This window comes from Oryzias melastigma, linkage group LG14 (genome assembly GCF_002922805.2).
Source record: "Oryzias melastigma strain HK-1 linkage group LG14, ASM292280v2, whole genome shotgun sequence".
Taxonomy (NCBI): Eukaryota; Metazoa; Chordata; class Actinopteri; order Beloniformes; family Adrianichthyidae; genus Oryzias; species Oryzias melastigma.
Window position 1 is genome coordinate 4,623,607 of NC_050525.1, and position 27,946 is coordinate 4,651,552.

Consider the following 27,946-nt stretch of genomic DNA (forward strand, 5'->3'; position numbering starts at 1 on the left):
CAGCCTCGGCTCACTAACCTCTCCTGAGTGTCCGCTGTCTGTTTTCCTTTTCATCATCTGCTTTTCTTTCTCTTTGCTCTTAAGGTGGGATCGGTCTATTTACTCATCCGCTTGCACTCCAACACTGCCTGACTTTATTTTCGCAGTTCCTCTCCACTCTATATTCCCACCATGTTTACATTAGTTTCACTGGCAGGTCCTTGTGGATCAGTGCCTGCCTTGTGTTTTGATGAATGCTGCCCTCTATTCCCGCTGTTTTGTCATCTTAATATCTCAAAACCCACCCAATAATTTTTTCCATCTCATTTTTTTTTACCGTTTCGTTTATTTTGTTTCCAACCGGCCCTTGGATTGGCTGAGCTGACGGGTCAGGGGGAAACCGAGGAAAACCTTCAAACGGCTCAAAATGGAGTCGACTCCAGCAAATTGGACATTAATACGGTGGGGGTTCTGATGGATTGATTTTAAATGAAATTAAAAAGGATGAGGGGGAAAATGATATTGGGTAAATTGAGCATTACATACTGCATTACAGTATCTCTTAATTAACCGTGTAAAAGCTTTATTATTAGGACTGATGCACTCTTCGGTTAACGAGCTACGAGAGAATGCTCTTTCAGCTGTCATTGAGACGGTCCTCAGAGGAAAAACGGAAACGCTGTTGAGGAAAAACTCAAGACATGATAACGAAAAGGTCCAAACCAGCCGTTTCTGGTGCGGTTATCTCTCTCGGCGTGTTTTCTCTCATCTTTGTCATCCCAGTCAATACTGCTCTCCACCACCTCCCGTCAGTGAATACATGTGTGGCGGCATTGAGAGTCTGATCACATCGCCGAGGATCTGTATGCGTGAGAGCTGCGTGTGTGTGTGTGTGTCGAATCCCTTCTGCTTCAGGTCTTCCACCTTTCTACTATTCCACTAATGAACCGCTGTGAACTACAGGCCGTTTAAAATACACAAACTTGCTCATTTAAATCTTCAGTTGTCTCCGATGTGGAGACGGTAACTTTAAGATTCGCCATGGCAACAGGAAGAAAAACCCTTTCGCTACCGCCGCTACCAATCTGACCAGTTAACTCAGGTTTCCAAGTAACATGAAAGTGTGATTTTTTTTTTATCTTTCTCTGTTAATATCAACACAATTTATTATTTTCATGCATAAAATTATTAGTTTTTTACTGTTAAGCCCTGTTAAAGACCTACAACACAATGAGGGATCTATAAGTTCAAAGGTAACCAAACCTTAAATCCACTTTTGTTGGCGGTTGACCTCTATAAATGGGGCTTTAAAGGTGCTGTCTGTTGGTTGTTGCCACATTTTTGACAGATTAAAATAAAACCTGTTTAATTCTTGAAAATATAGTCAAAACCAGTCTGTATGCTGCCCCCTACAGGTTTAATCGAGGTATTGCATTTGAATGATTTAGCCTCCAATGTTTGGTTACCCTTTAAAGTGTACGAATTACACAGTCATCATCATCACTGAGACATTTTAAAAATGACTTTTGTATTCATTGTTTTTGTGATTTTGGGCTATATAAATAAAATTGAATTGAATTGTTTTTAAAGTTTTTAAAAAAAAACATTTCATTTAAAATAACTTGTGTGTAATCAGTGGAGTGCTCAACCCCGCCCCCTCTTGTGTTCGAAACAGGAAGTGTCTGCTGGTTGCAAGAAACCAAAATCCCAGAGACTTCCATTGATAAATAGACAGTTATTTCTCAGTCATTTTATTTGTCAAAATAATTATTCTTGCTCTGATAAAATATATTGTTTTTCTTTTTCGCTGGTTAATTAAGTTATAAACCGACCAATCAGATGCCTCCGTGAAAGCAAGTGTTGCCTGCTGGCCCCGCCTCCAACGTTTGATTGATAGATTCTCCCTAGCTTGTTCTGAGTGGGAGGGCCCTCAGACCGGCTCAGACTAATCGCTGGGTTGCAGTTGGTTGCAAGATGGCGGTAGACATATCAGGAAGTGACGGCGAAGGCTCTGGTCTGATTTCATGAGGGCCGGATGTAAAGCGATCCCTATGGGGGACGTCAATGCTTGTTAGGTCCAGTTCATATAAACGGTCTACGGTGAAAACCTAATAAATATGAACATTCGTCAAAGACTATTTATGAAACAAAGATGAATCTACTTATAGAGTATGGAGTGATTTTTATGGCATTATTCCAAACGCACGACTCACTGTTTTGAAAATAAAGCTTTAAAAATTGTGTGTGCTCAAAAAAATACGTGTTGCACTTGAAACTCAAAAATACGTGCAATCCAAACCATTTTCACTTGAGAGAAATTCTTTCTTCTGCACTCGAGACGGATCAGGACACCAGGTTACAAATGTGCCACAAAAGCTACCACTCAAAGACATGGACATGAAGGTTGATGCTGATTGGTCAGAAATTCTTTCAATCGTTCCTATCGAACTACAAGCTGATTGAAAGAATTTCTGACCAATCAGCATCAACCTTCATGTCCATGTCTGTGATTGGCAGCTTTTGTGCCACATTTGTAATAACGTTTTGATTGCACATATTTTTTAGTTTTAAGAGCAAAATAGTTTTTGAGGACAAAATGTGTTTTAAGTTTTGCACTCAATTCTGTGAGTGTTATGTTTGGAAAAATGGCACAAAAATGAATCTGCAAGTGTATGCATCACAATGAAGGGTTAGGGTGTCACAAATATGCATTTTTTTTCAAATATATATATATATTTTTTATCTGTTCATAATTCACAACAATTTGAACAAAGAAATACTCTAAAATGTAATTTTAATCTCAATTTTCCTTATAAACGCCTCCATTATGACAAAAATGCTACAAGGACATGTTAAAAATATAAAAAAAAACATAATTTTCCTTGGAGGACCAGTAATACAAACCAAGAAAGCAGTGAATTAATGACACCTAAACTTGGTGTGAGTGAAATCAGAACGTGACAAAATTCAATGAAATAACAACTAAAGGTCACAATCCTCACAATAGTTGTATTTTATGCTAAAACACTCAAATTTTCTAAGTTAGTAAAAAGAAGCTCAAACATTAAAAATACCTAAAAATATGTAAAGTAAAGGCATAATCTGCTGTTGATTTGTTTCAGTATCTTATTACCAATAAGAACCAACGCTGGTACAGATTTTGTCATTTTGTTTATCTGAAAAAGATTTAAAAAGCTAATATTTTCCAGCACTTCCAGCATGCTTTCCCACCAAATTTATATTCATCATGGATTTCATTTTACAAAACATATTAACTTCTTTCTTATGACAGTACAGAGATGTGACAATGTATCGGGCAAATGCTGCAACGTCTTTTTTTCCTCGTTAAAAACTTGTTAAGGTGTTTCTGTAATTTCGGTGTGCTCTGCCAGATTCTGGCTGCAGCGGTCCAGATGGACGACAGGGAGTCATTTTGAGCCGCTGTCAGCAGATTTTGCTCTCAGCAGATCTGCCGCTGAAGCAGCTGGATCAAACTAAACGCGGCTCTGGGAAGGAGGAACAGCGCCGGTGTCACTGTGATTGACGGCTCTTGTTAAAGGGCAGGATTTCTGGGGAGAACAGCGGCTCCGTGTTGTCAAGGTCAGTTGAAAGGTGTCTGGCCAGAATCCAGTCGGAGAGTTTAGCTCGAGCATTTGAAGATATGCAACCAAACCTTTGTGTGGGCCACGGGAAGGAGAAGGTCGTATCAGGAAGAATAATGTGGCCACACGGATAACTTGGACCTCCTTGTAGATTGAAGAAAAAAGCACTGAAAAAAGTGAAATCTAGGTGAGTATCTTAAGCATTAGGGCTGCCACGATTAGTCGACTATTAAAATAGTCGACGACTAATTTAATAGTTGATTAGTTGTTTCTTTATATTACATTATTATATTACAGAGTGTAGTAAAGTTGAAAGTTATAATGGCGTTATGCTAGCTTTTTGGACTATTTTTTACATTTATTAAGGTTTTTTTAGGCTATTTTAGAGTTTAGCTAATATTTCAGCTACATGTTAGCTGTTTTGGATAAATTAGGCTATTTGTTTTTGTCTTTTAGGCAATTTGGAATTTAGCTAATATTATCGCACCATCATACCTGTTTTGGCTAATTTAGGCTTTTTTGTTTTTTTTTCCCATTTGTTTAGGCTAATTTGGCATCTAACTAATATTTTAGCTGGCAATCAGCTTTAGCGTTTTCACCCATATGCTTCAGTATTTTAGCAATCAGCTTCAGCGTTTTTAACTATCAATTTCAGCATCTTCAGCTATCAGCACTAACATCTTCAGCGGCCAAATTCACCTTCCAGCATTCACACTAGCATTATCACAGGTAATGCTATATATCTAGTTTTCAGTTAGTTTAAAGCTAATGATGGTTAAGATGTGTGTTTTACTTCCACTTTGTGTTTGACGCCATTAGTTGACTGATCAGAAAAAATAATCAGTGATTAGTCAAATATTAATTTAATCGGTTGTGGCAGCACTAACCGGTATATACACTACATGCTTATTTTTTAATGGTAATTTCATTCTTCTCAGTATTTTATCCCTTATTTTAAGAGTTTTGTTACTAAATTATCTCAATAAGGTATTGAGGCTTGTTAATAAGATTGTATTACCTTTTATGAGTAAAAACACACTTAAAACTAGAATCTCAATAGTTACAACAGAAACATTATCTTTATTCAAGATTGTGACATTAGTGCTAACAGTTTTTGAATAGAAAAGTACTATTTTTTTTAGTATATTTGACCGGGTTTAAAACACAGATCCCTTAGTGGTTAACATAATGTCAAGATAACTTTACTGGCAAAATCTTAATTAAAGAATAATTTTGAACATGTTGAGAAAATTAATCTTAGAAATTTTATTTATATTAGTCAAAATGAGCTTGATATTGGTAAAAATGTACTAATTCTAAGATATTTGTGGTTCCAATAAGGTTAGATATTTTTATTTGTTTTGAAAAGTATTGAAAAGCCAAATGTTCTTGTTCTGTTGGCAGATATTTTTTCTTATTTTAAGCAATATTTAACTTATTTTTGTACCTTTTTTCTTGTTTTTTAAAGCAGACGTTTTGAGTGAGGTTATTTTGAATCTGAGAGCATTGTTTTTTTTTGGTACAGACCTGAGGGTTGGTCCTCCAGTTCAGCCAAGTGTTCTCAACAAGTCTACAGTACTTTATTTAGCTTGAAATTGTGGGTTTCTTCTACAGTCTACAGCTGGTTTAGGCCAAAAAAATGGTCATGTTGTGTTGATAAATGGTTGAGATTAGGTGTCAGTTGTGAGGTCGAAGTGCAAACATGTTTCTCTCACTTGTCTCTGTGTGGTGCTGTAATGGATGAGCTGGCTGCTTCTATGCTGTTTTTGCATTAAGCTTTGATATAAAAACCCTCAAATTTCCTTAAAATAATCAGCAACATCCTCAGACCGCCTCATGTGGTATTCTGCCGTCTCTGCTCTGGCTGCCTTCTCCTGTTGGACATTTTAGTCAGTCTCTCTGGTTGTTAGGATAATTAAGCTGTTGTTTCCCTCATAAGTCTTTGATGCTGTTTTCTTTGGTAAATTGAAAATAAATGCTTCAATAACTCAGCAGTTCTATTTCCTTCTGTGTCGGCTTGACTTGAATCCGTGTGGTGCTCTGCCAGTTGGCACTAAAGATGGTTTAATCAAAACACATCCATATAACTAAGAGCTGTGCTGAATTAAGTCATAGTTGAGTCACACTGTTTGCCTAGCATGCAGATAGCTGGCACAGGCGGAATTTGTTCCAGTTTAGCGGAAAGATTACTTTTCTTTCTTTGAATGGAAGTTCTTATTTGCACCCTCAATTCATCTGTGTCATGATGGAGGGACGAAAAGGAAGCAGAGAGGCCAAAAAGAGAGTAACAGTACAAGGTTGAAGGAGGTGTCACGTGCTGAGCCAACAATCGAGGAGTTAGATCTGTTCTAAGCCACTGGGCACAAGATGTCTATAAGATAAGTAATACACAACTATTGTAGATGTCTGTTGGACATTTCCAACATCTCTGTTTTGTTACTGTATTATGTCCATCGATAGCTACCTGTACCCATCTTGTCTTGGGGTATCAAACAGATCTGTTTGTGCTCAGTGAGAAAACACATACAGTGGGTTGTGACAGCTCATGGACGGATCTAGAGACCCTAAAACCTAATTAACAGGACTTTCAACAGATGCAGTTCAAAATAAAAATGGTCAGTCGTTCTCATTTCCATTGGATTCCTGTGGTCGGATGAATGAATGAATTGATTAATTATTAGAATTAAATCAGACCAGTCTTAGCTTTGGCCCAGCAGACTCTCTTTCGTCATGTAGACGACGTATAACGTATTTTCCGGAGAATAAATTGCAAGAGCAAAAATGACTAATCAAGAAGAAGAAAAACATATATAAGTCGCTGTGGAGTAGTGCTGCCACAAATTATTATTTTAATAGTCGACTATTCACAGATTATTTTTTCTGATTAGTCGACTATTCTGGTCATACACAAACTTTATATAAAACACACATCTCAATCATCTTTAAGCTAACAAAAAATTAGATATGTATCATTATATGCTAGTGTGAATGCTGTAAGCTGAATTTGGCCGCTGAAGATGCTGAAATTGATAGCTAATAACGCTGAAGCTGATAGCCAGCTAAAATATTAGCTAAATGCCAAATTAGCCTTAAAAACTGAAAAAGCCTAAATTAGCCAAAATAGCTAGCATGCAGCTGAAATATTAGCTAAACTCCAAAATACCCTAAAAAACCTTAATACATGCCAAAATAGTCCAAAAAGCTAGCAGAATGCCGTTATAACTTTTAACTTTACTACACTATGACCCCATAAAATATAAAGTAACGACTAATCGACTATTAAATTAGTCGTCGACTATTTTAATAGGCGATTAGTCGACTAATCGCTTCAGTCCTAGTCTGGAGTATAAGTCGTACTTTTAGGAGAAAAGTTGGACGTTTCAGAACAAATTCAACAAGCCCAGCGTAGATAAAAAAAAATAAATACATAGAGAAATACAAAAATACTAAAGTTTTGAACCTTCAACTGTTCAAAACTTATCTGCTAGAATAATAACCCAAACCCCCTCCATTCAGCATATAACACCTGTCTTACAGCAGCTTCATTGGTTACAGTACCTCACCGGATCACCTTCAAAATCCTCATTTTAACTTTCAAAATCCTCCACAACCTCACCCCTCCGTATCTTTCAGATACTCGCTCCCTCAGATCGTCTTCCTCCCTTTGACTGCTCCACGATCACGTCTCATCTCCATGCTTTCAGCTGCTCTGCCCCGTAACTCTGGAACTCCCTCCCCTCTGAGCTACGAAATATGGACTTTTTCACCATGCATTCAGTACATGACATTAAACTGTTGACTTATTGTGTTTTTATGTTTTTTTATCTTATGTACTGAGGCGACCTTAGAAAGGTACTATATACATGAAACATATTATTATTATTATTATTTTGATCTGTATAAGAAAAATATCAAAGTTTAGGGGGAAAGCAATCAGATTCTCTTCATGTTTGTTCTTCTTCTGCTGCTGTCAGTAGCAAATACTTCAGATGCAGCGCCCTCTAGCGGTTGTGAGAGGAAACAATTGCTAAAAGACGATCAGTGTTTACTGGGAAAATAACAAATATATGAGTCAGTTTATGCCTAAAAAAACAAGCAAACAAAAAAAAACAAATAAGTCGCACCCCTGGCTAAACTAGGAAAAAACTGCGACTTGTACTCTGGAAAATACAGTACCTTGTCAAAACTGTGTGCAATGCCAGATTTTTCAAATATCATGCATACAAAAATATATAAATTTTACTTTCTTCTAGGTGCAAATAAAAATCTGAGATTATTATCTTATGTTAGGTTTTTAACCCGTAACATGTAATCCAGGACTTCAATTAATTTATCATTTCCTTAAATGAAAAAAAAAACTGAAGAACTTTTTTTTGTATAATTAGAAAAAATGTAGAGAATTAAAGGGTTTAAAAACATATTTGATCATTCTCTGTGATTAACACTGTAGGACTCTCTCTATACCCATAAATGCTTTGAGACAGTTTTATTGAAGTAAAACAAGTGATAGTCACTCATGACGCAGTAACAGGACACAGGAGTCGTTGGGGTTTGTAATTCAGCTCCTTCATCAAAGTTCTGACACTTGATTGGCACTGATGGTCACATGTGGTCCCCTCTGAGTTTCTTGTCACTTTTTTCTCCACAGAGAGAATATCTGGAGTCAGACGTGACAACCTGTCTACATCAAAGCGGAGAAGTCAGAGGAAAGAAGCAGTCCCGTAAAGCTCTCTCCCAGAGTTCACAAAGTTCCCACGTTGATGAGTGTCTGAGAAGATAGCGCTCTCCGTCTCTGAAGACGCCGTGTTGGATTGAGAGGTTCAGATGGTTTGGCAGAACCTCGTTTCCTGGCAGCCCCACTTCAAAAGGTGAGGTTAGGATTTAGATTTGATTATTATTTTCTGTACTTTTTAATTTTTTGGGTTCAAATGTGAAACATCAGCAAACCGATGTGGAAGAAACCCCTAAGGAACCAGAAAGTTTCATTTCATTCCTGTAGAGGAGTTCAGCTGTTGAACACATTTCTTCTGTCCTGTCGGGGTCCAGAAAAGTCTCTGAAGACTTTTACTTCTAATTCTTCCAGCATAAATGTGAAAAATCAAAATGATTTACTCATGGAGCAAAAGAAGGACTTTCTCAGTGACTTCAGCCAAAAACAGATTTTTCCGTTTAGGAGTGGAAACATTGGTTATGGCAGAATCCCCCCCCAATCACTATATAGTGCGTTCGCGAGCGGAATTCTTAAGTCATTGACACTCAACACCCACTGGCCATTTTTTAGGCACACCTGTCCAGCCAATCACATGGCAGCAGCTCAATACATTTATACATGTAGACATGGTCAAAACAGTCAGCTCCAGTTTAAACCGACCATCAGGGTGAGGAAGAAAGAGGATTGAGGTGACTTTGAACGTGGCATGGTTGTTAGTTCTAGACGGGCTGGTCTGCGTGTTTCAGAAGTTCACCCACAACCATCAGTAGGTTTTACAGAGAATGGTCAGAAAAAAAGAAAATATTCATTGAGCTGCAGTTCTATGGGTGTAAATACCTTGTTGAGGTCAGAGGACCATCTGATAGAAAGACAACAGTAACTCAAATAACCACTGAGGTCATCAGAAGAACATCTCTGAACACACAATACGTCCAACCTAGAGACAGATGAGCTACAGCAGCAGAAGAACACAACAGGAAACTGAGGCTAGAATTCACACAGACTCACCAAACTGGACAATAGAAGATTCAAAAACGTTGTCTGGTCTGATGAATCTCCATTTCTTCAGATAGTAGGGTCAGAATTTGGCATCAGCAACATGAAAACATGGATCCATCCTGTCTTGTATCAAAGGTTCAGGTGGTGGTGGTAGCATAATGGTGTGGGGAATATTTTCTTTGCACACTTTAGGCCCTAATCATGGTTACAACACCACAGCCTACCTGAGTATTGTTGCTGACCAGGTCCACCCCTTTATGACCACAGTGTACCATCTTCTGATGAATACGTCCACCATGTCATAAAGCTGGAATCATCTCAGACTACTTTCTTGAACGTGACCAGATCTCAACCCAATAGATCACCTTTAGGATGAGATCAGCATCATGGATGTTCAGCCAACAAATCTGCAGCTGTGATCCTATCAAGTCAATCTGGATCAAACTCTCAGTTTCCAGAACCTTGGTGAATCTATGCCACCAAGGATTAGGCAGTTCTGAGGGTATGGAGGTCCAACCCGGTACTACCAAGGTGTGGCACAAGAAACACAAACTAATACTCACATTAAGCAATGTGGGAATCTTGTTTGTAGCACCTTTGTATTGGATCTGAATTTGTAAAAAGAAAACAACCTGAAGTTTGTTCTTGTAGCATAATTGTCAGAAAAACCCTCCAGGCTTTATTTTCTGTATTTTGTTGTAGAAGAAAAAACAACGATCCTTGCACAGTTTAAAACTAATAAATAAACATGTATCAGCATGAAAAGGATTTGTTTTTTCCAAGAAATCTAATTCAAATGTATTTTTTTATGTTGCTAAAGCAAAATTCTAAAATCTCCAATATATGCATTCTGAAATCAGAAGAAACTCTATTCTTGTCTATGTTTTAAATCATATTCTGACCAGAAACCATTGGGGGGGAGAAGCAAGGTCATAAAAAAACTCAGAAAATCAGAGCAAGGCAACTCAAAAATCAAAGAAACTTTTTCTTAAGCCCAGAAAACTCCCACATGTGTTATTTCCTACAATGGGAACCCACACATCTTTAGGAGTCATAGTCGATATGTACTCAGCATAAGATCTTTTCTGAGCCATGCAGGCGGGCGGCTTGTGTGCTCGTCCCCAGGGCTTCTCTCATATGGAGAAATTCAAGGAATTATTAAGTACGGTGACTTTAAACACAACCAGGTATCAGTTCATAACCTGGATGCTCCATTTAATAGTATAATCTCCTCCTGTGTTTCACTCAATTTTCAAAAATAAATGTATTTAATGAGATGTAGTGTATAGCAGGAGGGTGGAAACTTTCCAACTCCTCAATAATATAAAAATTTACTATCAGCGGCACAAACAAACACAATTTACAAGCAGACAATGTCGGAGAAGGAAACTATTGCGAGCGCTTGGTGCTACACGGACAGCTGACTCTGAAATCATGAAGACAGAATTAAGGACATACAGTTAATCAGAACAGAGTTGTCCAAATCGCTGGGAGGGAAATTTAAGGATCTAATAAAAAGATCACCAGAATGTCATGGAGACTGATTTATGTTCAAGTAGGCAGTGAAACCGTCATGTTTTATATCTGACTTTATGAGTCATTCTTGGTATTTTTGCAGATGTGATGTATGTGGATGCAGGCTTCTTTTCAGTGTTGAATACAAGCTTTAACAGAATGAGAAACTTTGATCAAGATTGAATTTATGAGTTAAACTACTCCAAATGACATGATGCTTAAATTATTTTTAAGTCAGCAACGACTTATAATAGTCTTTTTATTTTCTCTACCTCAAGATTGTCCAATACTTTGTTAGTTTTTGAACTATTTTGAAATAAAACAAAGTTAAAAGTGATAATTTTCTAATCTTACTCTTACGTATCATTACACCAGGATTAAATCCATCCATCTATTATTCACACCCGCTGAATCGCTTTTATGGTTGTTATACCAAAGAAATATTAGAAAATAAAAAGGAATAATTGTAACTTTGTGGTTTTATATTATTTCTAAAAATGTAATTCTTTTATGTCCAGGCTTCTATTTTTTTCTTCATTCATGTTCCACCTCCCGTGTTGCTGCGGGGCATAACCTCGCCGTGTCATGCAAAGTTCTTCCACCATTGTTATCTTTTTCTGTCTCCTCTGAGATTTGTGAATTTAATTTTGTTGCCTAAAGCAGCAGCAGCTTTGTTTTGAGACTGGCTCCCCCACAGCTGTGTTTATATCTTGTCAGGGTTGAATCCAAATTTAACCAATTAAGTTAACCAACCTCCCTCTGTCTGCCTCTAAAAAAAATCCAATCAGAGTTGTTGCTGAAGCGTGACAACCACAGGCTGACTCCTTGACTTGGAGGAAAGAGATAAATCTGCCTTTTTAAGTCTAATTTAAAATGATCAAGTGCATTTTCTCAAAATGAAGAAGGTGGCAAATCTTGAGATTAAACCGTTTCCTCTATTTGTGTCCTAGCAGCCCTAAAGGCAGAACCAATTAATCTAGAACCAGGTGGCCGTGATTGAAGTCTACATTATCACTAAAGACAGTTTGGCACATCTTAAGCTATTTATTTGCCCAGCTCCCACTTTTCTTGTGTTGTTCATCAAATTACTAGATCGTTGGATCTCCCAGTAGAAGTGATTCTCTGAAGTTTTTTAGATGTGTGCGGCTGAATTTCACCGTATTCCCTGTCCTGTGTTCAGCATCTCAATGTCCTGCTGAGCTGAAGTGCAGAACAAAGAGCTCTCTCTCCATTCTGAGAAGGTTAGGGTATTATTATGTCTTGAGACTAGTCTGTTTACATGAACAAATGCCGACATTTAAAGGGAATAAACTGAAAGTAGAGGGAAAACAGGACAAAACTCACGATAGAAAGAAGGAAATTGTGACATTCTGAGGATCTAACAATGAACTTGAGAGCACAGAAAGGTCAATAACAAACCAGGAATAGTTGTGACAATATCAAACTATAAATAGGTAAATGAATTAAAGAGGATTAGAGTTTTCAAACAGTAACTGAATAAACTAATCTAATGTAGTTTAGCTCAGTCAAATCAGAAAAATCATTAAAAAGCTTGCAGCTCTACATTTTCTTGTGATGGAGATTTGAAATTATGTCAGAAATATCCAGTTTGTTCCCTTTTTGTCATATCCTTTTAGGGGTTGCCACGGTTACACAGCTTCCACTAATTTGTACAGGTGGTTTGGCAGAGTTTTATACTGGATGTCCTTCCTGACACAACCCTGGATTCCCTCCAGGCTGGGGACCGGCACAGGAAGACTGAGGGTGTGTTCAGACTGAAACTTTGTTCCCCCGATGATCCAGAACAAAGTTTCAGTCTGAATATGAGCAAGTGTACTCCGGTGTGGGTCCAGGAACCGGTCTCGGACCCATCTTTTGAGGTGGTCTCGGTTAGTTTCCAATTGGACTGGATTCCGGTTTGCTCTGAGATTCTTCAGTCTGAATACAAAATGAACTGAGAGTGGAACTACTGAACCAAAACGGCCACCGTAGCCGGTCATTAGCGGACAAACGTGGAGCAACAACTGATTAAAATGTGGTCGGATGAATCCAGGTTCATTAAATCAACGTTTAACGTTAAACACATTACTTCTCTTTCCCATCAATCTATATGTCACAAACACTTACCTTATAGCTGTAGCATCACCAGTAGTAGAATGCCTCCACCGCAGCAAAGTTGCAGTAGAAAGTGTTGAACCTGGCCGCCGTACAGACGATCAAAATTGATCATCAAAATAAATTAGTGAACTATCTTGACAATTATTAGCAAAGTGCAGCACCTCCACGTTTCTCTTCTTGTTTTGACCCGTCCCCGAAACTGTTGGCCAAATGTGAAGAGATTTTTAGTCACGTGGTTTTGTTTACAAGCTTTGGTCCAGAACTGAATTCTCTGGTGGATCCCAGTCTGAATACAGACCAAACGCACGGTTTGGGACTCGACTTGGACCTAATTAAGCAGATTCAGTCAAGAGCATTTCCAGTCTGAATACACCTTGAAACTTGGATCCCCTTGTGGGTGGATAGTTGGAATGTAGCATGAAGGGTCTTGCTCAAGGACCCACACTGGTTTGAACTCAACGCCCCCCTGGGAATCGAACTCCAGTTTCTCATGAGCCAGTCCTACACTCTGCTAGCTGAGCCATCCAGCCTGAAATAAAAGGTGACATAAGAGGAATTAGAATGCAGCTAAGCACGACTTTTACATGCCATCATAACAGGAATAACAAACAACTCCTACTTGCTTTGCTGTTGCTAATTCCAAGTTAGTCAAAAAGCACAAGTAAAATGGATCATTAGTCACGTTTTTTGGACTGAAAAGAAACACATTGGAGTATAAGTTATTCTTTTAGAAAAAACTGCAATGCTTCTGTACAACACCACTAAACCAGTCGTAATGCTGCGTTCACACGCTCCATCCACCACCTATGTTTTATCATGCATCAAATTCACTACTCGATGCTTGTCCAAAAATGTGTTCACAAACTAGATTCTCCCGTTGCGTGTGGGACAATGTAACGTCAAATTTTTGGCCTCATCACTACATGGAAGCATTTTCTGTATAAATGGTAAATGGCGTTTACTTGTATAGCACTTTTCTACCTTCCTTGAAGGTCCAAAGTACTTTACAGTCGGGTTTTAAGGTTTTATTAATTCTGAAGAGCTGTAAAAAACATCAGTTTATGAGATCATTAAGAGACTCTCTTAGTGCGATAAGCTTCACCATCGACTGTAGGAGATCCATCTGAATGAAGGCCGCCCTCAGCGGTACTTCTGTCTCTGAGTCTCAGTTTGATGACTTGTTACCCTGAAAAGATAAAAACACGAATAACTACAAAAATATCATAAAGCGTAGGAGGAGAACGATCAGATTCTCCTCCAAGTTGGTTGGTTTTCGCTCAGACTGAGTGATGCTTCTTCTTCTTCTTCGTTGCTGTTAGTAGAAAATACTGATACACACGCCCACAGTGCCCTCTAGTGGTTGTTACTGGAAAAACAATGAATATATGAGCCTATTTATTTTTTCAAAAATCACATATAAATCACACCCCAGCCAAAACTATGGGAAAAAAAATGACAATTTATACTCCAAAAAATGATAATCCTTTTCAAGATTATTTTTCCACAATTATTTTGTTTAGTCATTTAAAAAATAAAAACACCAAATGTTTCACTACTATAGCATTTTCTTTGTTTTACATTTTCCAAAAAATGACGAAGCAATAAATCAGAATTTGAATCTTATCCGAGGGTTGACAGTCAGCTGTGATGAGGCTCTTGCTGGATCCAAACCTTTTATTTTTTTAATTTTCTTGTTCTATAAAGCATCACATTGTTTAAAATTCAACAGTATTTCAATAGCAAAGCAGAACAAAGGACGCATTTCATTTTCAAGTGTTTTATATTAAATTAGGACTATTTAAAAGTGTTGGAGGAACACAGTAGTTTTACGTGTTGGATTATAATAAACCTTTTTTAAAAAGAGCATTTACTGATGAGCCTTTAACTTGTTCCACTGTTTAAGAAACCTGTAGGATTACACACCTGATCAATGACAGCATGCACTTTTTACCCTTTCACAAACCCTGTCACCCCATGTAAGATTCAGCCCCGACTCTGCACACAACACATGAGCGCACTGCTGCAAAGAGCTGCAGCGCTTTTGTTGACGGATTTACCTGCAGTGTGGCTGTCCTGAACACCGCGCAGGAATTCAGGGGCAGCGCGGCGGCGGCATCAAGGAGGCCGGGGGATTAGACTCGTGGCATGACAGAACGCATTACGGCGCTGTGAGGATGAAATACATTATAGTGCCGTAAAGCCATATATCCATTTACTTCAGGGTCCTGCGAGCTGCACAGCCACCAACAAACACACAACTCCAAAGGACAAACTTCAACTGTGCGTTAAAGTGAAGCTGCTGATCCAATCAACTCTTCATGTGTAATTACACTTTGTGATTTGTGAATGAAATATTTATTTATTCCCTCCAGACTTACGTCACATGGTCATTAAATATAAGCCTGCAGGGTATGCAGAACAACTTTAAAGCTCATTTTGGCTTCATACAATAAAATATTTAACTTTACTTATATATTTTTTAGAAAAATGATGAAATTTTGTGTCTTATAGCTCAACACAAAACTTACTTTTTCTTCTCTTAGGATTTAAATAATGGGGAAAGTATCCAAATGTGTTCTCAATTAGGAATAATTTACTTTACAAAAGTGTTACTCTAAGTAAAACTAAAAGTAGTGATATGAATGATGACTAAATTAAGAGTAAAAGTAACTTTCAAACAAACTACTCGATTACTAAGTAACAATTCAAATGTAATCACTGATTTGTACTTAAACGCTTGTTATTTTCTAGTGTTCAAATATACAACCTTTTAGACATCAGAAATATCCTCATTGCTTCTAGGAAGACTAAAAAGAATAATTGGAATTTTTTTAAGAAATTTTATTTTGTTGCTTTGAAAGTACTTTCAAATTCTTGTATTTTTCTTATTTTATTCATATTTATTTAATGATATTTTATTTCTTTTTTTTCAACACTTTAGGTCCCTTTACAAAGAAGGAAAAAGCAATTTAAAAAAACATATAAATATATATATTTTAAAATATTGAACAGAACACAACAGACACTTAAACTGTATTGAGTAAACTGGAGTACAAAAGCAGAAATTTAGTTCAATGTTTTGGAGTTTTGGTTTGAAAAACTTTGTAATTCCATGTAATTGGACTCAAATTATTGGCCAAGAAAGATATATCCGTCTTTATCTGGACTTTATCAGACTTTTTTTTATGTGGCTGGTCTGATATTGGGGTCGTTTCCAGTTGAGTTCTTCAAGTTATTTTTTTTCCCCCAAACTTTTCTAGCTTTAGTTTTACTCTTCTGCTGTTCTACACAGCAAAAGACTGAATAAGGGCAAATAATATAAGTTTTCTTCTTTCTGCTCCTTTTCACTTATTAACTGCTTTGTGTTTATTTAGTATTATTTTGATGATATGTATTGTTATTTAATGAAAAAAGAAGTGAGCTGTACCTAAATTTCATTGTAACAGATACAATAACAATAAAGACATTTAATATAATCCCCCCGCCGGCTTGACCTGACCATTTCCTTTACACGTTTTATCATTATCCGGCTCATAACTTAAGATCAGATATTTATATCTTTCCAACACAGATTCAGGTTATTAGGAATCTTCAAGTAACGAGAAATAACATGACATGTAAGAAGATATAACACGATTACAGGAGAGCTTGGAACACACGTCCACTCGTAACCCGGAACCATGAAATTACACAAACTGGATGTGTGATAATAAATTTAGAACGTGTCAATTTTGAAAAAAAATTAAAAATGTATTTAATCTGTACGAAGGACATTAAAACATTCCGATCATTTTAATATAAGATTATTTTCTTGTTTGACTTATAAGAGCAGCCTCCATTAATAACAAGACACTCCTAAAATTATTAGTAACACGGTGCAGCTTGTTTGTCAAGTTCTATACTAACTTCATGAGAAAACACAACATGTATTTGATGAGATTATATGACAAACGGTCATCAGACCAGATTATCTTTTTACAATGTAGTATTATGTAACAGAGTGGAAACAGTGCAGTTTTATTGTACTTAAAATGTATTTTCTATGTAACTATCTCCTTACAAAAGGTAATTGATGTAACTTCACATCAATACTTCACATACAATAAATTGTACTTTCTTTGTACTTACTGTCTTCTCAATAATAGTAAGTACCATGAAAAACTCAATAAAGTGCTATGTAAATACCCATCCTCTTATATGGTACCATGAAGCAATCATGGTTAACCAGTTTAATTTGGTCTGTTTAGTTCAGTTTAGCTTTTGTTTATATTTTATGACTGACTTTCTTCTTCCTAGTACTTCAAAGAAAGTTTCTGTTAATCTACTATCTCGTTTTATGGTAAATACAAGGAAGTATGCAATAGTCCAGTAAGTAAATAAGTAAAGTAAATTCAGGATACTTTATTTTTACTTACCCTGTCCTTACATGTGGTACGTACCACAAGAGAAACATTAACTCATCATGTTTAAAACTCAGAAGGTACCATGTAAAACACAATGGGTACAATTTAAGTACCAAGTAGGTACCATATAAAAACCCATATGGTACAGCTTGAGTACGTAGCAGGTACCATGTAAAAAACCGATGGATACTACATAAGTACTCAGTAAGTACAATATAAAACCCTATGGGTACAACATAAGTAACCAGTATTACCATGTTTAACCCAAGTATTCAGTAGGTACCGTGTAAAAAAAAACATATGGTACAGCTTAAGTACTCAGTAGGTACTATGTTAAAACCAATAGGTATCAGTAAGTACAACATAAAACCCCATGGGTACTATGTCAGTAACCAGTAGGTACCATGTAAGAGCACAATGGGTACAAGTAAGTACCCAGTAGGTACCATGTAAAACCCAATGGGTACAGCTTAAGTACTCAGTAGGTACTATGTAAAAACCTATAGGTACAAGTAAGCACCTAGTAGGTAACATATAAAACCCAATGAGTACAACACAAGTACTCGGTAAATACCATATAAAACCCAATGAGTACAACACAAGTACTCGGTAAATACCATATAAAATCCAATGAGTACAACATAAGTACTCGGTAAATACCATGTAAAACCCAATGGGTACAAGTTTGTACCCAGTGGGTATAATATAACGACCCAGCATATACTTTGTAAGTTTGAACCAAATAGTACTACATAAATACACATCAAGTACTGTGTAAGTACTCAATAGTTACAAAAAAGTACTGTGTGGATACCACATAAATACCCTGTAAGTACCATACAATTACCATACCATTAAATGAAGTGTTTCTCTTATTGTGTAGTTTTTGTTTTGCCATTTTATTCTATAGTTGTCTTTTTTTTTTTTTAAGTGAAATCACTTTTTGAAAAGATTTTGTTCCCCTAAACAAAAGACAAAAATAAAAAAAAGGGTTTAAATAAGCAGAACTACGGTACACAACAACAAAATACTTTTTTGTTCTAAAATTCCAGTAAGAACCAAAGATAAAAAACAAACAAACAAATGAAACTGACACACCATGGAAGTGAAGAAGTGAGTTTTCTGAGAAAAATACTATTTGAATTTAATAACATTGTAATGCATTGGTACGTTACATAATTCATGATGGATTTGTCAAACCAGATTCACAGCAACTCATTCCTGCTGAAGAGATGCTCAGCACTGAATGCAAACAGTCACAAGAATCTGAGGTCCATTCACGTGCATTTAATAGAATTTGAAATGATGCAAAAAAGCTATTTTCCCTTTTCTCTAAAAGACTGTTCTTTTTTCTATTATGAGATTATAGTGCAATTTTCCCAAGATGCAGTGTGTTTTTTCTATGCAGACACAAATAAATCCCCATGATCACAAAAAATGACTAGACTGTCATTTTCTGTCTGCGGGTTTTTTTATATCTGCAATCTCTTGATTAGTATCTGTCATCACTGCAACCATCATGTTTTGCATCATCTTTTCCGCATGTCCCGTCCACAAATCTAGTCTGTGATCCATGAACATGTCGTGTGAGATAAGCTGCGGCACACAATTATCTTTTCCATGCCATCAGTAAAGTGGATTTCCTGATACATCAGCGGGCCCTTCGGCCGTTTCCAATCCAGTTTTCCAGATCCCTCTGTGGGGGTCTTAGTGGGGAGATGAGATTCCGAGGTCTTACTAAAAGGTGCTGTCACTCCCTTTCTCCCCTCTTTGTCTGTTTTTATGTAAATCGATCCCGCCTTGGGTTCCAGTGTTAGATTGGGGGTTGTTGTGTGTACTGTAGTCAGCCTCAGGCGGCTGGCTGCCTGTCTGTCTCACACATTGTCCCACATCTCTGCTGTAACCCCCACCTTAGGCAACGGGGTAGTAGGACCATAAATTGTCCACATGTGGGTTAATGCTTTCAGTTTCATTGAGCATGGCCCGAACAAAGACTGCATCCAGCTTATTCACAAACACAAAATGCTCTTTTTTTCCCTCCTGAAAAGAAAAGTAAACAACATAAACAGTACATCTGCAGTTCTTTTTTTCTGGTTTTTGCTGCATCTGCTTAATCCAGAGAATCACAGCTCAATATGCTCTATTAATCCCTCTGGCTCTTTGCACCACTTCAATATCACACCACATCTTGTTTTTAAAGGGCTGACCCAAATACTCCAGTCTTTAAGAGACTCACTGCTGAAGCTCATGGGATTCAAAAGTCATCCATTCTTTAGCACTCCTCTGCTTCTCTCTGTCAGACACACAAACCTGCTCACGCTGAGGCCGTCCCAGCAGCGGGACGCAGCAAATAAACCCCTTCCTGGTTGTAAAATCAATCAATATCAGGCTCACTAAAGTTGCAATATCAGCTTTTAAAATTTATTATTTTACTTTTCAGGTACCACTTAAAGTACATTGGCTTTGCCGTGCCATAAAGACTGACGTGAAAAAAGGCAGAAAATAAGATTAGTGGGGAGTGAGTAAATAAACTGTATATTTTGTAGGATGGAGTATTTTGGAATGGCCGCACTTTCATGAGCACTGAGTGGCGAAGAGCATCAAACTGGCACAAATGAGCAAATGTTGCATGAAAAGCTTTAACAACTTAGTTTTTATTTACTGCAGATAGCAGGAAGAAGTCGAGTTAAAATTGGACTTATGCTTACATCTTTGCCAACAAAAACGCAATTTAGTCTACTGTGGTTCATGAAACCAGAGCCATCAGTAAAAATCCAAATGAGACCATATCTCCTGAGAGAAACTTACCCTACAGTTCAACTACTTTTACTGTCAACAAAACAAGCTAGCAAAATTTGGTATTAAACGCTTGCAATATTTTATTGCCATATTTTCTGCACTACAAGCTGCACCAAATTCTAAGTCCGAGATACGTTTGTCAGTTAGGTTTTCATAACAGCGTTCGCAGGAACTCTAAAACTTGTGCGTAATAAGCTGCACGTTAGCCGCGTTAGCGTTTTCACAATACATGTAACTCCCAACCAGGGGTGAAAGCAAGCCGGAGCGGTCCTGAGCGGTATTCCGGTAAAAGAATTAGTGGCGGAACGCCGCTCCGGCTGGAGAAATCAGCTGTGCGATCATTTTTTACCTACATAACACAAATGACAGAAACCGCATCTGCTTTTATGAAAGAAAAAAATAAAAACTGGAACTCAAGCTGTGAGTAGGAAGCGCTTCATTTAGAGTTTTTAACATGCTGTCTGTTCCCATTACATCATAGATCCCCGACTTCTGGGCCACGAACTGGAACCAGTCCAGTACCAGGACGCGGAGCGCGACGGTATCGGTTCATGTCCAGGACCAGTTTGAGTCCTTTACCACGTCTGCTACCAGGTTGGCATCTGGTACCACATCCCGAGGGTTGCGGACCTTTGATTTTACGAACGGCCAGCATGTCAAAAAAACAATTAGTGGAGGACACCCAAACCGTCAAAAAGTGGTTTTTAACCAAACGACTTGGGGATGAGAACGTGTTGTCCGTAAACAAGTCCAATACTCAGGTGCGTGTATTGGGGTGCGTTTATTATTTCCTTCGGGAGCATTCAATTGGTTCCCAGTCCCCTGAGCATTAATGTGTATGCTACATGGAGGTGCAACGAGACAAGAACAACAATAAACAATTCATCAACTTCTCATCGCTATTGTGATTGGTCAGTTTAAATACAATATAAATGTAGATTCAAATAGAAAAAGGTCAAAAAGGCCACAGTGTCAAAGATCTTTGATTGTCGGGGTTGGGTTGGGAGTTCATGTTATTGTGACTAGGCTAACTTCCAACTTTGCTAGTAACATGTAAAAAGACAGTATACGACACAGCTACATGTTAGCTGCATTAACAATACCTGTAATCGCAACCTTGTTTGCAACACGAAAAAAAAAATAGACTGATATCAAACTTTATTGTGACAACACCAACTCCCAACTTTGTTAGTAAGAAAAAAACAGTTAAACACCGCTAGTAGTTGGCCACACTAGCTACGTCGCACATGCATGGGCACAAGGGGGCAGTGCCTCCTTAAATCTCTGCCCCCCAAATGTGATGGCACGCAAAAATCCAATTAATTGAAGAAATAAAAATGAGAAAAAGAAACAAACAAAAAACAACAAAATAAAATAAACAAAAGGATGGACAGTCAGACAGATGGACAAATAAACAGACGTAAAAAAGAATTAAAAAAAGATAAATGTATCATTAACAGTGCAGAAACTAGTGTCCTATTTGTGCCTGTCCCAATGAATGAAGGGGGTAACATCAGGAAGAGCATTTAACATAAAACTTTACAGACATAGATATGTGGATAGATGAACTGATGACAATAGTATGGTTTTCTATGCATTTCGAGGGGCAACTCATATAAAAACAAACATACATTTCACTTTAACATCAATAAACACAACCAGAATCCATATATAAGGCATTTCAGATTATTAGGCACACTGTTGTTTTTTGAAAAAAAAATACTTTTTAGTATCTTATAGTGCAGAAGATATGGTATATAAATCTGCTTCTCAGCCAGTAATGCTGTTCGTACATCTTATTAATAGATGTGTTTGGCTTCTACATTTAAAAACCCTGTAATCTCCATGAAAGCGGTGGACTCCAGCAGACCAGTTTGCATTTGTGAGGAAATCAATACCCCAACCTGATTGTGTTTGCTGCTGTGTGGGTCTAAAGAGTTTGTCCAACATTGCTGCCTATTGAAGACAGCGATGGGCTCAAGTTGTCACTGACAGCGTTGCAATTTACCTGTTTCCAAATACCTGTAGTCAATTAAGTGTTTCCTGATAGTCTTCATCTGTAACAACAACAAACAAGATGCCAATCAGCGTCTGAGGTCTGCATAATTACAGTGACTGCAGCCAGTTAATTGGATGTTACATAACCTTTATTCAGCTGCAGATATCTGCATTATTATTTTATTGCACTTATGTGCCATTCCGAATGCCTCATGACCCCCGCTCTGCACTAAAACATGTTCTTCTTACCCGATAATGAATATTCTCTGCGCTGTCTTGCTAACACAGCCGACTGCAACTCCTAATGTAGGCCTACTGCAGATGTGATGCACCTCATAACTTAAACATGAAATGTATTGTCAAGATTTTATATTTACTCTGAAAGCCTAATTTTTAGTGTGAGTGGATTTATGTAAAGTATTCACTTTGATGTTATATTGTTGAACAGCTCAAAGCAAAGTTTTCTGTTTTGTAACTTTGGAATTGTCTTAATTTTGTTAGTGGCCTTTTGGTAGATCGACCCCATACAGCGCTTTTCTACCTTCTTCAAATGCTCAAAGCGCTTTACAGTCACAGTCCCTTTCACACATTCACAGACTGATGTCGGCTCAGCTGCCGAAACACTGGCACATACCTATAACCACCAGAGGCAATGTGGGGTTCAGTGTTTTGCCCAAGGACACTTCGACTCATGGGTGGGCACGGTGGGAATCAAACCTTCAATCTTCTGATCAGAGGCTGACCACCTTACCGCTGCACCACACCCGCCCACTAGATTTACACACACCTATATTTTTATAAATGTATTGGTGTGTGTAAATCTAGTGGGTTTTTTGCATCAGAGAAGTCAGAAATGGACCAATGCATCAGCAATATGCATCTGACCTTGTTACCCTTAATAGAATTCACATTAGCCATCACCTACAACCATATACATCTGTGCATCAAAGTTAATTGTTTTTTTCTCCCTTTTCCCCCAGGGTGGAGGTCACAGGATTCCTGCTTGGTGCAGCACTTTGAGGATTAACACCACTTTGAAACAAAAGGGCAGTCCTTATGGTCACCATAATGGATCCTGGATGCAGTGCCAGACTACACGCCTGGATTTTCATGCTCTTTCTTTTCTTGGGATTACATGCTGGTGTGGATCAGTTTGTTTCTTCCACACTACAAGGTTACATTGGAGACATGGACATGACATGTCCTGATGTATGTAGGTGCGATGAGGACTTTATCTATTGTAATGATCGTGGGTTGAGCTCCATCCCGTCACTGCCTCCCTCTGCATCTGTCCTGTACCTGCAGAACAACCACATAAACAATCCAGGCCTTCCCTCCTCCCTAGTGCGCCAGCTTTCTGTCCGTGTCGTCTACCTTTATGATAATGAGCTGGATGAATTTCCCATGCAGCTCCCACCGTCTGTTCGTGAACTGCACTTGCAAGACAATAACATCCGCGTCATTCCTCGCAGCGCTTTGGCTCGAATGCCGTTGTTGGAGAAGCTCCACCTAGACGATAACTCTATTTCCACTGTGTCCATTGAAGATCAGGCCTTTGCTGACAACCCACGATTGCGCCTGCTTTTCCTTTCCCGGAATCATTTGTCTAGTATCCCTTCAGGACTGCCAGCTTCTCTGGAGGAACTTCGTTTAGATGATAACCGCATCTCCACCATCCCCACCCATGCCTTCCGAGGTCTCACCTCGCTTAGATGTCTGGTGCTGGATGGGAACCTTCTTGCAAACCAGAGGATTGCCGATGACACCTTCTCCCGCCTTTCAAACTTGACCGAGTTGTCCTTAGTACGAAACTCCCTGCAGACCCCTCCTGCCAACCTGCCCACCAACCATCTACAGAGACTGTCTCTACAGGACAATGCCCTGACTCATATGCCTCGTGGTTCCTTGGATAGCATGCACAAGCTTCAGAGGCTGGACTTGTCAGGAAACAATCTGACCACACTACCAAGAGGACTGTTCAAAGACCTTGACAATCTTGGTCAGCTACTTGTGCGTGGAAATCCCTGGCACTGTGGCTGCAACTTACGTTGGTTGTATGACTGGTTGCGTGCCCGTGGAAACTCCATCACTGTCAGAGGTCTTACCTGCCATGGGCCTGAACGAGTACGGGACATGGCTTTGATTGATTTGGCCAGTGAGATGGAGGAATGTGAGGTAATGAGAATATCAGGGACTAAGGACAAAGTGGGTGGAAGTGGAGCAGAAAGTTCAACCACAAATGCCCCACCACAAGGTTCACTCTTTACCCTCCGCTCAAAGCGACCTGGCCTCGGGATTCCCGACTCTGGTTTAGACTACACACTTAGCAGCAGTGGTGTGGGGAAGAGTTTGGCCCTAAATGTGAAGCCTCTTTCTCACAATAGCATTCGTGTTACCTGGAGTGTGGCTCAGCCAAGCTCCTCTTTCAGACTGAGCTGGCTCCGACTTGGTACAGGGAATGCCATGGGATCGATCACAGAGACGCTTGTCCGAGGCGATCGTCGAGAGTATCTGCTAACCTCCCTTCAACCTCGGTCCAGCTATATCATCTGCATGGTGCCACTGCCTGCCAGTTCAGAGAGCAAAGGTTTAATTTCTGGAGATTCTGACTCTGATGAAGCTTTAGTTTGTGCAAAAGCAGAAACTTCAGACCTCAGTCCGTTAGAAGAGGGGGGAAATGACGACTCCCGACAGATTACAGCTCTTCCACTTGCAGGGATTATTGGTGGAGCAACTGCTACCGTATCCCTGGCTCTGATTTTCGGTGTCTTTTGTTGGTATGGACACAGGACTGGTCATTTGTGTTCCCGTGAGACCTATGCTCGCAGCAATTCGAGAAAAAGCAAAAACTATGATGACTATATTGAGTCTGGCACCAAGAAAGACAATACCATCTTGGAGATTCGTGGCCCTGGTTTCCAGATGACTCCTATGGCAGCTTGCCAACCAATGCAGCCGAAACCCCTCAGAGAGGATTACATCATTCATACCATCTTCCCCTCCAATGGCACTGGCATATACAAAGGTTCCAACCATGTTACCAACACAGGGCATGGCACCAACCGTGGCTATCGAGAAGGGGGAATCCCAGATATAGACTATTGCTACACATGATGTAGTGCAGGAGATGCCGTTCATAAGTTGGTAAAACTGTATAAATGCACAATTTCCCTTGGCATGGACACTTCTGAAGCACCCCTCTGTGCCTTCTTCCTCTGGTCTCCCATTCCAAAAAGACCTGCTGTTCACCACACTGAAAGTACTGGAAGTGATTCACTGAAACTGAGACTATGTGGGAACAGCTCACACAGCAGGAGGCAGCAGCCAGTGCCACAGGTGTCGATGCACAGCTGAGTGTGTTTTTTTCACCATCTTAGTAATGGCCTGTGTATGAATCCTTTTTTGCTCTTTCCCTGTGACATGTTGGCGAAGAATGTATCCTCAGTGGGTGGGTGGAAGTAAGTGTGGGCGCAGGTAAAGGTTCTTTTTCAACACAGAAGCCACAGCAGCTAATTCAAAATTGATTGAGTAGAGATAACAAACTGACGTTTTGGGTACTCGTTTCTTGCTCACCAGTCGCACACACACACATATGTGGTCAACTCCTGGTCCCAAATGCCTCAATTAATATCGATGTGCCCTACCAGCTACCCAAGGAAAGGGCTGTGTAAAGCTGTGAATTGTTCTGTTTCAAACAACCCAGTAACCACTTGTCTTAAATTAGGTTATGGAGTAGATTACAGGATAGTTTTTGTTATACTTCCTGAGATCAGTATTGTAGTGTTGCAACAACAAACGCAGCACAAGCATGTCGTTGCTTTCCTTTCATGCTGACTGGGCTGTGTTTGGAAGATGATCTGCTGTTTTTATGAGTGGTTTGTTAATACATTTCTGCACAGCTCTCCTTATTAGTTTATCTGCTAAAACAGCTTTTTTATATATTTTTACCATTTTACGTTACTATTGAAGAAACTCAGTTATTAAAATCATGAGTGGCTTTGTTTCAAATAAACTAAAAGTGAGGATAAAAACATTTAAATGGACGTCTACGGGTTCGTATTTTCTTAAAAACATTAAAGGGTATTCTTGACCGATTGTATTGTCATGTAATTTTAAATTTAGATACCGCCCAAAGACTAGCATGTTTGCCGACTCAGACATTAGAGACCAACCTCAATTGCTCTTTTCAATGTTGTCTTTGTGCTTCACCTGTGACTTCCGTTGGCTGACATTTGGTTGTGAACAATTTTCCCCCTGTGTTCTGACAGACTGGACAAACTACTAACTTGGAGCCTCCTACTGGAGGCAAAACTCATGTGAGTGGACCTCGAGGTGAGGCCGAGAACTGTGAGCGCAACTGAGAAGACTCAAACCGCAACACTGTTGACCTACACTACACTGTGGGGTTGGGTGGGTGTGTGGGGAAGAGCTGGTAGACGGGGTGACTCATCCGTGATTGGAGTTCAATGATGTTTGTCTTAGCGGAGGGAAAGGCCTCTACTCATTCCACATTTTTATGACCGAGCAGCACTAAAAATGTAAATGTATTAGCACTTAGCGAGGGAGAGGGAGAAACGTAGTGACAGATATGTAGAGATGGAGGGTGAAGAAACATCGCCATGTACCGATAAAGATGCAGAATTGATGGCTTTGATGCTGTTAGGTTTACACATACATAAATCTCCTTGTCATACCTGGCTCCTACCCTTAGGTTTAATATTGTCCATCAGTCGTTTACCACTGTGTTGCTTCCAAAGGGGAAACCAACTGTGCTTCCTTGACTGTTCTGTCCGGCAGAGTTTTACACTGGTGTCAGACAATATGTCAGTGGAATGTATATTTCAACTTGCACCCAAATTTACTGGCTTAAGCAAATCTTACCGGCCTCGCTAATTCTGTTGTGGGGAATGTTGATGTATTGTAATTGTTATTTTATAGTGGGTCTATTAAAGATGTGTACTTTCTCTTTATTTGTATAAATAAAACCATGGCCACAGCCACATGATTTTTTTTTTCTAGTGAAATCTTTGAAGGTAATGGTGTCATAACTTTTGCGTTAAAAAAAATCTGTGAACCTGAGATGTGTCTGGAATTTTTCTTTTTTTCAGTTTGTCTTTAGAGGGAATCAATAAAAATTTTATAATCTTGTTATTCCTGCAAACTGCTATGGAGTTTTTCTTTTTACAGCACTATATAACCAGTGGCGGGACACAGCTTCTGATCTAACAGTTTGTCTTTGATGCAGCAGCAGCAGCAGATGAAACTACATACTGTTATTTTTTTGTGATCAGCGCAGGAAGGATGCGGCACTAAAACAAAGCCTGAAGCCTGATGCTGGGGACCAGCTCGAATTATGAGACAAAGCTGGACTTAACAGGGCGCTGTCCACATTGGTTTATGGCTTTGTCTGGACCGGGCAAAGGCGTGTAGAAGGATAAGCTGTAGAAATGTGAGTGTACTCTAGGGGCGTATTTACACCGGGCATGGTGGCCTTGAGTCGCACCAGAGCCCAATCGATCCCCTCCACTAAGTACCCCGTTGGCCTCCGTTCACATTTACCACCAACCCATAAAAAAAAAAAAAAAAAAGCAAACATTCTGTATCCAAATGCTGCCAACATGCTTACAAAAACTGCATCCGATGCTTGGTATTCTTGATGCACCTCGCTGGAGTTTGAAGCTCATTCATTGCATGGAACTGTCTTCAATTATTTAAATGGGTAAACCAATACTTTTAAAGATCTTCTTGTGGCATTTTTCTTATATAAAAGGAGAATTAAGCCTGCCTAGTAATTTTAATTGCTGTGAATCCAGAACAGACGA

General features: G+C 38.9%; 1 protein-coding gene across 2 annotated transcripts in view; it reads left to right on the forward strand.

Annotated features, from left to right (window-relative positions):
* flrt1a (fibronectin leucine rich transmembrane protein 1a) overlaps window positions 1–27,712 on the forward strand; it is an 85,288-nt gene extending 57,576 nt beyond the window's left edge. The window contains exons 2-4 of one of the 2 annotated variants that reach the window (XR_002918648.2): window positions 8,230–8,449; window positions 23,105–25,460; window positions 26,393–27,712. Coding sequence is in view for 1 of the 2 variants with exons in the window: in XM_024266396.2 (XP_024122164.1) it covers window positions 23,181–25,238 (2,058 nt within the window). In the remaining variant the exon portion in view is untranslated. Of the gene's footprint in view, window positions 1–8,229; window positions 8,450–23,104 lie in introns of both variants that reach the window. The other variant, XM_024266396.2, reaches the window with a different exon arrangement.
* Window positions 27,713–27,946: the final 234 nt, after the last annotated feature.